Source organism: Pleurodeles waltl, chromosome 12 (genome assembly GCF_031143425.1).
Source record: "Pleurodeles waltl isolate 20211129_DDA chromosome 12, aPleWal1.hap1.20221129, whole genome shotgun sequence".
NCBI classification, from domain to species: domain Eukaryota; kingdom Metazoa; phylum Chordata; class Amphibia; order Caudata; family Salamandridae; genus Pleurodeles; species Pleurodeles waltl.
Window position 1 is genome coordinate 12,114,006 of NC_090451.1, and position 12,868 is coordinate 12,126,873.

The 12,868-nt window shown below is 51.0% G+C and overlaps 1 protein-coding gene across 3 annotated transcripts in view; it reads left to right on the plus strand.

The window, feature by feature from the left end:
- The window catches only part of C12H19orf25 (chromosome 12 C19orf25 homolog), a 28,153-nt gene extending 17,985 nt beyond the window's left edge, over nt 1-10,168 (plus strand). For all 3 annotated transcript variants that reach the window (XM_069217082.1, XM_069217083.1, XM_069217081.1), the window contains exon 3: nt 8,431-10,168. In XM_069217082.1, coding sequence (XP_069073183.1) covers nt 8,431-8,651 — 221 coding nt within the window. In that variant the 3' untranslated portion in view covers nt 8,652-10,168. The remainder of the gene's footprint in view (nt 1-8,430) is intronic.
- The last annotated feature ends 2,700 nt before the right edge of the window (nt 10,169-12,868 follow it).

Consider the following 12,868-nt stretch of genomic DNA (forward strand, 5'->3'; position numbering starts at 1 on the left):
AACCCCAATACCCTGGGTACCTCAGTACCATATACTAGGGAATTATAAGGGTGTTCCAGTAAGCCAATGTAAATTGGTAAAATTGGTCACTAGCCTGTTAGTGACAATTTGAAAGTGATGAGAGAGCATAACCACTGAGGTTCTGGTTAGCAGAGCCTCAGTGAGACAGTTAGGCACCACACAGGGAACATATACATGCACACCTATGAGCACTGGGGCCCTGTGTGACAGGGTCCCAGTGACACATACATATAGGCCACAAACCTATGAGCACTGGGGTCCTGACCAGCAGGATCCCAGTGACACATAACAACCATACTGAAAACATAGTGTTTTCACTATGAGCACTGAGGCCTGGCTATCAGGATCCCAGTGAGACAGTGACAAACACCCTGACATACACTCACAAACAGGCCAAAAGTGGGGGTAACAAGGCTAGAAAGAGGCTACCTTCTCACACCTGCTGCACCAGAAGAGGCTCCAAGACACCTACTTGCTGCACTAGTGTCCCGACAATCGCCGATGCGGAAGAGGTGACCACTGGACTGACCTCAAAAGACCCGAGGGCCTCCAGGCTTCGCAAATAGCCAGAGAACACCCTTCTGCGCGGAGGCACCACTAATAACCTACAGGAACCTGCAAGAAACCTGCAACCCGGTGAGAGACACTTAACCGACCAGACAATATCTCCTCAACTGGAAGTTGCAACCAGACCTGGCAACACACAGACGACAGCCCGGACAAGACCTGCAATTGTGCCAAGCTTGGTGGCACAGCACCCTTCCGTGGCTGGGTTGTGGCAGTACCCCAGTGTAGGAAGGTCACCTCTTTCTAGCCTTGTTACCCCCACTTTTGGCCTGTTTGTGAGTATATGTCAGGGTGTTTTCACTGTCTCACTGGGATCCTGCTAGCCAGGGCCCAGTGCTCATAGTGAAAACCCTATGTTTTCAGTATGTTTGTTATGTGTCACTGGAATCCTGCTAGCCAGGACCCCAGTGCTCATAAGTTTGTGGCCTGTATGTGTTCCCTGTGTGGTGCCTAACTGTATCACTGAGGCTCTGCTAACCAGAACCTCAGTGGTTATGCTCTCTCTGCTTTAAAATTGTCACTGCAGGCTAGTGACTAATTTTACCAATTCTCATTGGCATACTGGAACATCCTTATAATTCCCTTGTATATGGGACCTAGGTACCCAGAGTATTGGGGTTCCAGGAGATCCCTATGGGTTGCAGCATTTCTTTTGCCACCCATAGGGAGCTCAGACAATTCTTACACAGGACGTCCACGTTATTTCATAGCCATTTACCACTGCACATAAGTAACTTATAAGTCACCTATATGTCTAACCCTCACTTGGTGAAGGTTAGGTGCCAGGTTACTTAGTGTGAGGGCACCCTGGCACTAACCAAGGTGCCCCCACATTGTTCAGGGCAAATTCCCTGGACTTTGTGAGTGCGGGGACACCATTACACGTGTGCACTACATATAGGTCACTACCTATATGTAACGTCACAATGGTAACTCCAAACATGGCCATGTAACATGTCTAGGATCATGGAATAAGCCAGTCTACACTGGTTCAGGGATCCCCTAGCCCTGTTCTGGCACGAAACTGGACAAAGGAAAGGGGAGTGACCACTTCCCTGACCTGCACCTCCCAGGGGAGGTGCCCAGAGCTCCTCCAGTGTGTCCCAGACCTCTGCCATCTTGGATTCAGAGGTGGCACAATGGACAGCTCTGATTGGCCAGTGCCAGCAGGTGACGTCAGAGACCCCTCCTGATAGGTGCTTACCTCTTTCAGTAGCTAAGCCTCCTTTCTTAGTAGCCAAACCTCCTTTTTTGACTATTTAGGGTCTCTCCTCTGGGCTAGTCCTCAGATCACGAATGCAAGAGCTCACCAGAGTTCCTCTGCACTTCCCTTTTTGACTTCTGGCAAGGATCGACCGCTGACTGGTCCAGGATGCCTGCAAAACCTCAAAAAAGTAGCAAGACGACTACCAGCAACATTGTACCGCCTCATCCTGCCGGCTTTCTCGACTGTTTCCTGGTGGTGCATGCTCTGAGGGCTGTCTGCCTTCACCCTGCACTGGAAGCCAAGAAGAAATCTCCAGTGGGTCGACGGAATCTTCCCCCTGCCAACGCAGGCACCAAACCTCTGTATCACCGGTCCTCTGGGTCCCCTCTCATCCTGACGAGCGTGGTCCTTGGAACACAGGAGCTAGGTCCAAGTGTCTCCCACAGTCCAGTGGCCCTTCTGTCCAAATTTGGTGGAGGTAAGTCCTTGCCTCCCCACGCCAGACAGCAAACCTGTGTGCTGCGTGATTTGTAGCAGCTCCGGCTTTTGTGCACTTCTCCAAGGATTCCTTTGTGCACAGCCTAGCCTGGGTCCCCAGCGCTCCGTCCTGCAGTGCTCAACCAGCTGAGTTGGACTCCGACGTCGTGGGACCCTCCTTTTGTGACTCTGAGTTCACAGATCCTGTTCCAGTACTTCTGCGGGTGCTGCCTGCTTCTGCGGGGCTCTCTGAGTTGCTGAGCGCCCCCCCCCCCCCGTCTCCTCCTCCAATGGGCGACATCCTGGTCCTTCCTGGTCCCCAGCAGCACCCAAAATCCTCATCCGCGACTCTTGCAGCTAGCAAGGCTTGTTTGCGGTATTTCTGCCTGGAAACACTTCTGCAACATCCAGCACGCCGTGGGACATCATCCATTCAAGTAGAAGTTCCTAGCCCTTTTCGTTGTTGCAGAATCTTCGGCTTCTTCCACCCGGAGGCAGCCCTTTTGCACCTTCATCTGAGGTTTATTGGGCACCTGCCCCCCCTGGACACTTGTGTGACTCTTGGACTTGATCCCCTTCCTTTGCAGGTCCTCGGGTCCAGGAATCCGTCTTCAGTGCTTTGCAGTCAGTTGTTGTCCTTGCAGAATCCCCTATCTCGACTATACTGTCTTTCTGGGGCAGTAGGGTAACTTTACTCCTACTTTTCAGGGTCTTGGGGTAGGGTATTTTGGACACCCTTACTGTTTTCTCACAGTCCCAGCGACCCTCTACAATCTCCCATAGGTCTGGGGTCCATTCGTAATTCGCATTCCACTTTTGGAGTATATGGTTTGTGTTGCCCCTAGACCTATGCTTATCTATTGCATCCTATTGTGATTCTACATTGCACTACTTTTCTGACTGTTACTTACCTGTTTTGGCTTTGTGTACATATGACTTGTGTATATTACTTACCTCCTAAGTGAGGGTATCCTCTGAGATTCTTTTGGCATACTGTCATAAAAATAAAGTACCTTTATTTTTAGTATATCTGTGTATTGTGTTTTCTTATGATATTGTGCATATGACACCCGTGGTATAGTAGAAGCTTTGCATGTCTCCTAGTTCAGCCTAAGCTGCTCTGCTATAGCTACCTTCTATCAGCCTAAGCTGCTAGAAACACTTCTTCTACACTAATAAGGGATAACTGGACCTGGCACAGGGTGTAAGTACCACAAGGTACCCACTATAAGCCAGGCCAGCCTCCTACACCCAGGTACTGACCTGTGCGCATTGGACATTACCAACAACAGCTCCCCCAGAGCTGCAACTGGACCAGTAGGAAGCCCCAGTTGAGGGACTTCAGTGACACCCTGGACCTCCCGGCAGAGCGCCCGTGACGTCCTGCAGGACCTCAAGAAGGAGTCTTACCTCCAGCTCCAAAGGGCCCTTTTACGCACATCATCCAAGACCTCCAAATTGCCCTGCACCTGGCTGTCCTGAGCTTTGCATATTGGGGTCTGCTGTGTGTTCCGGGTCCCCAACCCCTTGCGACCTCAACAGCCCAAGGGGACCCCAGACACCAACTTAAAATTTGCAAGCCAGCTCCTTTTCCACGAGGCCTATCCAGGTGGCCCTATGCCTGTGCCAAGAGGTTTTCCAATGCTGCTCCCACCAGAACCGGGAGCCTCCCGAGGCTCTCCAGCTGGCACACGGTGCCCACCGACTACCTCGGCCACCGTGCAAAAGAAGAGACTGGTAAACTAACTGTACGATTTTTAATGCATTTTTAAAAGTGACTGCCTATTGAAACCTATGGTGCGTAATTATGCACAGAAAGACTAACTTTATTAAAACTTCAAAAAGTCATAACAAGAAAAGTACTTAAAGTATTCTAAAGATTTTGGTCTTAAAATGTATATAAAAGTCTGAAGTATTTTCAAAAAATCTGTCTGGTCTCGAGTTATTCATTGAGTGTGTGTGGTGCATCATTGGATTTGTGAGTACAGCAAATACTTAGCAAATCTCCTGAATTAGCCTAACTGCTCGACCAGCTACCTTAAATATTGGAGCATTAGGTGGTCTAATTTTTACCTCTGGAAACCAATGTGTGGTTGTCTGGAACCCCTGCATAATGTGCCTAGTTTTGCACACTACATAGAGGGCAAGCCTCCTACACCTACCAGTTTGCAAGCTTTTCCTGGACAGCCCGCGCTGCTGCCACCCCTCAGAAAGGTTTCTGCCCTCCTGCTGCTTAAACAGCTCAAGCCCAGGAAGGCAGAACAAAGGATTTCCTTTGGGAGAGGGAGGCAACACCCTCTCACTTTGGAAATAGGTGTTACAGGCTTGGGAGGGGTAGCCTCCCCAAGCCACGGGTTTGCTTTGAAGGGCACATTTGGTGCCCTCCTTGCATAAACCAGTCTGCACCGGTTCAGGGACCTCCAGTCCCTAGTCTGGCATGAAACTGGACAATGGAAAGGGGAGTGACCACTCCCCTCACCACCCCAGGGGTGGTGCCCAAAGCTCCTCCAGGTGGCCACTTGATTCTGCCATCCTAAATCCAAGGTGGGCAGAGGCCTCTGGGAGCATCTGAATGGCCAGGTCAGGCAGGTGACATCACAGCCCCCTCCTGATAGGTGGTCACCCTGCTAGGTGACCAATCCCCCTTTTTAGGGATATATAGGTTCTCCCTCTTGGGTGGGTCCTCAGGTTCAACGTGCAAGATTCCAGCAGGACCCCTCTACACTGTTTACTTCAACTTCTGGAACCACAACTGGACTTCACAGGAACCTACAATCTGCAGCATCAGCAACGACTTCACTCTGCAACCATGTTTCTCTGGCTCTTTCCAGCAACTGCAACATTTCCTCGGCTGTGCATCCTCTGAGGGTAGCAAGTCTTCAGTCTGCACCAAGAAGCAAGAAGGAATCTCCCTTGGAGTGAAGGAGTCACTCCCCTGTATTCGCTGGCAGCAACTGCAATGACGACCGGCTGCGTGGGTCCTCTCTCCTGCAACTCTGCGAGGATCCTGCAACACAAGTGGTGGTGTTGAGTGCTCCCCTTGGTCCCCTCTACCAGCTGTCTAACTTTTGAGGTGGTGAGTGTTTGCCTTTCCTTGCAAGACAGTACTCCTGTGCACTGAGACTCTTGCAGCTACCAAGGCTTGTTGGGTCTTCTTCTGAGGGGTCTTCAGGCTCCGTGTAGCCCTGGCCTCCAGCACTCTTCCCTGCATTGCGTTGTCTTCTCCCTGCTGCTTCAGCAACGTGGGACTCCTTTTCAGGTGTGATGAGTGGGCCTCACTGCGACTCCTGTGCCTGCTGCCTGTGAGTTGCCTGTGGGGGCTGCATCCACGACTTCTTGCTCCCCTGACTGCTGGAGGATGCCTGGGACTCCCCTTCTTGGGTTGAGTCCCCTCCGACCTTCCTGGTCCCGGGAGCTCTGCAAATCCTCTTCTGCATCTTTTGCCTTTGCCAAGGCTTGTTGGTGGTTTTTCCACACCACTGATGGACTTCAACTCTTCTTCCGACATGGGACATCGTCTGCATCACTTCTGGAACTTTCTCTGCTCCTGTGCTGCATAGCCGACTCCTGGTCTTCACCGTCGACCAGGTCCTGCACCTCCAGTAGGGTGGGGAGTGGCTCCTGCCCCAACCGGACACTGCAACTGGAACTGGACTTGGTCCCCTTCATTTGCAGGTCCTCTTCTGTCTGGATCCATCTTCTGTCTGGATCCATCTTCTGTTTCTTCCAGTCTTGCTTGGGTCTTTCTTAGGCCTTTTACAATGTTTATCTGTGAATTTGGGGAAAACCAGGTACTTACCTCTTCTCTCCTGGTCACTGAGGGGCACCCTGGTACACACCTTTTGGGGTTCCTAGTTCCTCCAGCTCCCCTCTACAGGTGCCACTTACCTAGGTAGGGTTCCATTGTGGGAAACTATCACCTTGTTGCAGAACCCTCTCCCCCCCCCACACACTTTTTGTCTGGTTCCTGAATGCAACTTGGACTGGACGTAGGTACCCAGGGCCTGGGGTTACTAAGGTAAGGCCCCTGATGGTAGCAGTACTGATTGTGCCACCCTCTAGGACCATGCATCCAGATGCACCCAGCACTGCTGTAGCAGGCTGAGTGTCCTTGTGCAAACTTAAAATGCAAACTTGAGATGGCACATTGCCTGTGTGCCCTGTCCACCATACACTGTATTTACTATGGATAAGTCACCCCTCTGGCAGGCCTTCCAGCCCTAAGGCAGGGTGCGCCATATTATATGTGAGTTCAGAGCTGCATGAGCAGTATGCCCCCAGTGTGTCCTCGCCAAACCTGGGACATAGTGAGTGAACAGAGCAACCATTTAATATATGTGCTGGACACTGATCAGCACGAGTTTCCCAGCTACATGATGGCTACCCCGAACCCTGGGTTGTTTGATATCAAACAACTCAGAATGATAAATCCACACTGATACCAGTACTGGATTTATTTTAAAATGTACCCAGGGGTCACCTTAGAGGTGCCCCCTGCAAAATCTAACTATCCTGGCATGGTTGCTGATGGTTCCATCCAGCCTGCTGCCTCTAGACAGCCAATCCACTAACCCTGGGGGAGAGCCCTGCCTCTCTGGTTTGTGAAACAAAGCCCTTCCTGGGTGGAGGAGCGAACACCCCCTCCCTCAGGAATGTGCACTGCCCTGGCAGTGAGCTTCAAAGGGCTTCCACCCTTGAAACTGACCCCCCCCCCTCCCCTAGGCCTGCTGCTAGCAGCAGATGCCCCCCCACGTGCAGCCCCCCACTTATGGCAGGAGCAAAGGTGGGAAACCTATCAAAGGGTAGGAGGAGTGTCCAGCTCCCCCAGAGCTGACAAAGGATCAGAAGGAAGCCCCAGTCGAGGGACTTCAGGAACACCCCGGACTTCCCCCATAGTGCCCCTGTTGTCCTGTAAGCAGTCCTCAAATAGACTCACTTCCGGCTCCAAAGACTCAGTTGCGCACAGTTCTTGAATCACAAACTCGCTCTGCACCCGACCGCACAGTGCCCTGCAACGATGAGCCAGCTGTGCCCCAAGGATCCCTCACCCCTTGCAACCTCAACACCACGAGGGGACCCCAAGGCACCACCTTTTAAATCTGCGAGAACCGCCCTTTTCCAAGTGGTCCCCCTCAGAACCAGGAGCCTCCCGAACCTCTCTAGCTGGCACAGGGTGCCCACCGGCAACCTCGACCAACCTGCAAAAGCGTAACTTGGTAAACCCACTATGTGATTTTTTTTTAATGCTTTTTTTAAAGTGAGTACCTACTGATTCCTTTGGTGCTTAATTATGCAGAAAGACTGCATTTATTAAAACTTTAAAATTCATATCTTAAAAAGTACTTAACCAATTTTGACACTCTTGGTCTTCAAATATATATACAAATCTGAAGTATTTTTATAAATTGGTCTGGTGTTATTACTTTGAATGTGTGAGCTGCATGATTGAGACTGTGAGTAGAACAAATACTTTGCAGGACTGTCCAACAAAGGGTTCAGTGTCATCATTTAAAAAACAAAAAACAAAGCCTGAGCTGTGCCCCCTCGTTTGCAGTGTCCAAGCATCATTGCTCGAAGAGATGCTACTCTGACACTTGTGTTCATTTTCTCATCTCAAATAGAATCCAGAAGACCCACGCTGTGCCCACAGAACACCTTCTCAGGGCAGAGAATGCAGCACGGTGATTTGGGCTGCGTTGGTCCAGATTTTTTAAGGCACTCGAAGGGGCATTGCATGGCTTCAGAATCTGACTTGGAGGCTTGCGTCATGCATGTACCACATTGCGTGGTGCAAACATGAGACAACGCTCATAAATATGCCCCCTAGGTTTTCTGTAAACTCTACTTCCCTCCATGTATTTATCAACGGACAGAATCTACAAAGTGTAAAAAATACCAATACCGATTGGCCCCATTAGATGAGACCTTGAGAACCGGTTGCAGGATGCAACTGTGGCCAAGCAGAACGTTCCCCATAGGAGTCCAGTAGCTGATCACAATCCAGCATGGTAGCCTCTTGTACAGTATTGACGCATAAGCTGGAACGTTGACCAAAATAGTGGTGTCCCGCATAGCCTGACTAAAATCCCCGTCATTTGGAGGGTGCGCTGTTTTTCTGATTTAAAAATGTGCTGATTGTGTTTCTTTATCGCTCTCAGGGTCTCCAGGGTCGGTACAGCCAGCAGCACATGGGCATGAGGAGGAGAGCGGAGCAGAGAACGACAGGGAGCAGCAGTACCAGCAGAGCCGCTCCTTTGTGCTGATGAACCAGAGGTTGACAGAGATTCAGGGAGCCCTGACTGCAAAATGTGAGCAACTGAAGCAGGCTGGAGAGTCTCTAGAGTGCAAGATGAGTGAAATAAAAGAACGGGCCTTGTGAGGTTGGAAGTAGCTCAAGATGCCCAGGCAAGTGCTACTATACATAGGACCATGAGACTCATTCATTCTGAAGGACATGATTCTTGGTTCTCCCAAGTGTTCTGGGGACTTTAAGTGTGAACTTGCTTCTGGCCCAGGCATTCTCCTTCCTGTTCTCTCTGCTGTGGTCCAGGTAGCCTGATCAGTCACATTTCTACTGCCAGAGTATGGACAGAGCAGATCTGTAGGGGGCATATCTTCCGGGTTGCAGAGGCTGGGCCATTGAGTCTTGAGTCGGTGATGACCTCTTCCAGCTATAGATACGATTTCTCACTTTGGTATTGTGAAGAAGATGAAGATATTGCATCCTGCATCTGTCACACGTTGGAGCAGCAGGGCTTCCGGGGATACTGCGAGCACCGAGACCAAGTTGCTGGGATGCTTGTCGTTTCCACCATCTGTGAAGTAATCCAAGCTAGCAGGGCTGCGATTCTTGTTCTGTCGAGGAGGACCATTGGCGATCGGTGGCGCCAGCGGATCACCGAGTGGAATCTAGTGAATATTGTGCAAGGTAACGCAGGGAAGATCATCCCTGTTTATGTAGATATCACCCGAGACCAAGGCCCCCTGACTCTGAGGTGGATGAGCAGCCTCACTTACAGCAGCAAGTTCTTCAAGAAGAGACTCCTGGAGAGCCTGAAAAGCCGCCGCTAGAGAGCTAGAAGGCCCTCCATATACCAGATGCAGTGCAGGTGTTTGATTGGGTTTGTGACTCAAGTGAGGACTTGCGTACAAGAGCCTTGCATTTCATTTCTAAAGCAGCCGCTAGAGGACGAAAGGCTTCTAGAAACCATCATGACACCTTTGACTTCAGTTAAAGGCCGTGTTTATCGATGTTTTACTGGTATTTATTTTTTAAACAGATTGATCAAATGACTGTCACTTGTCTAAAGTATTGGTCGGCATTGGGTTCCTTCCTGTAAAAGCTGCTTTGACCTGGAGAGCGGTAACTGCATGAAAAGGATCATGAGTTGATATAAGACCGAGACTGGTACTGAGATGATGCTGATGTGTCTACGTCACTGGGCCTATCTCATCATGGTTTCTTCCTTGAGCGTAGACTACTTTTTCAATAAAACCAAACTGAAGTTGAGAAAGGCCACCTTGTAGCATATCCTGCACTTTTGTCCATTACTTGATTTTACAGCTCAAGGACCTAAACCTAGATTGTGGCCCTAATCCAAGTTAGCAACGGTGTCAGACTAGCCACGTTCCTCATAAGCAGCTGGTTTCATGTTGGTGCTTGGCCCCTCTTCAGAGTATTAGGACATCTGCGACTCCTGTAGTTGTGACCACCCTAAGCCTAGTGCTCGGTGAGCTCCCTTCTGGTCCAGGTGCATTGGTTTCCACCCTGGCGGCTGCGATGGAGAACTGCTAAAGACTGCCAAGACTTTTACACACAGATTCTTTTCTTCAGTTCATATTTTAAGTTCTTGCAGATCATAACCAAAAATGGTAAATAAATCAACCTGAAATAGGTCTCACGGCTCTGACTCTTGATTGAAGACAAAGGTGAGAAAAGTAAAGAAAAATGCTTCCAGCAAAAATAGAAATAAATTGGTTATGAGAAAGATTTAATACAGGAGTGAGTCTGCTGAAAACAGGAGTAAGTCTGATGCAAAAGGCAAAAAAAATAGGACCCCCTTTGGCTGCTGAGCAAGGATTTGCAAGCGTCGCCTTCCACGGCTCTTCTGGATAAATCTGGCTCATATGGAGCTGTTCATGGCTCCTGTCTTTGCATTTAAAAAAGTAGAAGATAAAACTGGAAAAGATAAATAATAAAAGTAACCTAGTGCAGGTGAGTGGGAGAGGTATACAGTGGAAAACAGGCGAGCAGCCAATTGCCTAAAGAACGTACTGTTCATAAAGCAGATCTGTCTGTTCTGATGGATACAACTACCTGTGGATTCCTCACCTCATGAATACTCCCATGGCGCCAGCATTCGACGGAAATCTTCTTACTAGTCTCTGCACGTCGACGAGGACGTCACTGTCGCCCACGCGACGCCGTCTGACGTCATACAGGCAATAAGAGGTCCTCGACGACGTGCGGACGTCAGTTCCCTTTTTTCCGTGCATTCGAAACGGTTATCTTCGAGGGAGCAACTGTTACTCTTGCGGTTACAGTGTATATCTTGCTGCGTAGTCTTTCGCTGTGGAAATAATGTCGCAGAGAAAGTCTGGATTTAAGCCTTGTCGTGAGTGTGGAGGCAAGATGTCGGTGACGGATCCTCATTCCGATTGCCTTTGGTGTTTGAGCTCCGACCACGACGTCTCGACTTGTGATTCATGTCAGCACATGAATCCAAAGGCTCTTAAAGAACGTGAGGCGAAGCTGTTTATGGCCAAGTCAAAGGAGAAGCATCACAAGAAGTCTTCTCCAAGACATCGGCGTCATCGAGACTCCCGGCGCCGTAGAGAATCTCGGCGTCATTCAAGGGAGGCTCGTTCCAGGTCTCCGGATCGGCGCCGAAGAACATGGGAGGTCAGCCCCACGGTTACGCCGCATCCTTCGACGCCGTTGCCTTCTCCGGCGTCTCCTACTTCACCTGGACAGGCGTCGGTGATTGAGGTATTGGAGCCTCAAGTGTTTTCTCCGGCGCAGACGCCGAGGCCGGCGTCGGGGTCGCCTCCGAGACAGGCACCCCAGTATCCGGCTTTTCCCACCCCTGGAGCCGATAGTTCCGCATTCTTGAATGCGATGTATGCCATCTTCCAACAGATGGCTCCAGGGGGTGCTCCGGCTGGGCCTTTGGCCTTTTCTTTGGGTGATCCTGCGCCTCTCGGCCGGCACCCTTTATGCCCTTTCTCCCGTTTGGGAACGTGGGCTCGGCGCCAGTGTCGGCGCCGGTGGCCGCTCCGGTGGCTTCGGAAGGATTGGCCCCAGGGATTTCCATCCCGTCGACGTCGAGATTTCGGCCTGTGACTCCGGTGGGTCCATCCGTTTCAACTGCTCTTCAGTCGGCGCCGAAGTTACCTGTGGCGCCGGATGCGGCGTCGGTGGCTTCGGAAGATCGGCGCCGATCTCCGACTTCGGCGGAGGCATTGTCGACTCCGCGGATTGAGCAACGACTGCATTCAAGGAGACGTGCTCTCCGGGTACTAGAAGAGCAGGAGTTCCAACGAGCCCTAGAGGAAGGAGAGCTAGAGGACTCGGGTGATGGGCTGCGTGGACTGGAGTCGGCCAGTGGGCTGGACACTTCCCCTGAGTGGGACCTTTCGTCCCCGGGGGAATATACTGAGGAGGCTGCTTCCTTTCATGCAGTGGTACGGAAGGCAGCTAGTTTTTTGGACCTGCCTTTGCCGGTGGTGGAGGCGAAACAAAACCTTTTGACAGAGGTGTTACATCCGGCCTCAGCCGCGGCGGAGCCTCTGTTACCTTTTAATGACGCTCTGCTGGATCCGGTTTTAGAGGTGTGGAAGAGGCCGGCATCTTCCCCAGCAGTTCACAGAGCCGCGGCCAGGAGGTATCGGGCGGCTCCAACTGACCCTGGTTTTCTGTCCAGGCACCCTACGCCGGAGAGCTTGGTGGTGCAGGCCTCCTGTTCGTCCAAGTCAGCGCCTGGTTCTTTTCCGACGGTGCCTGGGGACAGAGATTCAAAGAAGCTAGAGGCGCAGTCAAAGAAGATTTTTTCGTCCTGCAGTCTGGCGTTAAAAGCCACCAATGCAACCTGTATCCTGGGGAGGTATATTCATGCTCTGATGGATGACATCTCCTCTTCGTTTACAGAGCTTCCCCAGGGTCTTTTGGATCTTGTCTCAAATGCCCAGGCTGCTGCGACCCAAATTATCCAGACGGGACTGGATACCACCGACTCGGTAGCCAGAGCAATGGGCACAACTGTGGTGGCAAGGAGACAGGCCTGGCTCCGTAACTCGGGCTTTTCGGCTGATGTACAGTCCACATTGTTGGATCTCCCGTTTGATGGGGACAAACTGTTTGGGGCTAAGGCTGATTCGGCCTTGGAACGTTTTAAGGAAAGCAGGGCCACGGCTAAGTCGTTAGGGCTCCAAGCTCCTTCTTCCACGGCCTCTTCCAGATTTTTCAGGAGGTTTCGTGGATTTGGGCGTGGCTCTTCCTCCTCTTCCTTTCGGGGAAGATATCAGCAACCTGCCTCTTCCCATCCCTATAGATCTTTTAGGGGGAGAGGTAGGGTCCGCACCAGAGGAGCCTCTCAG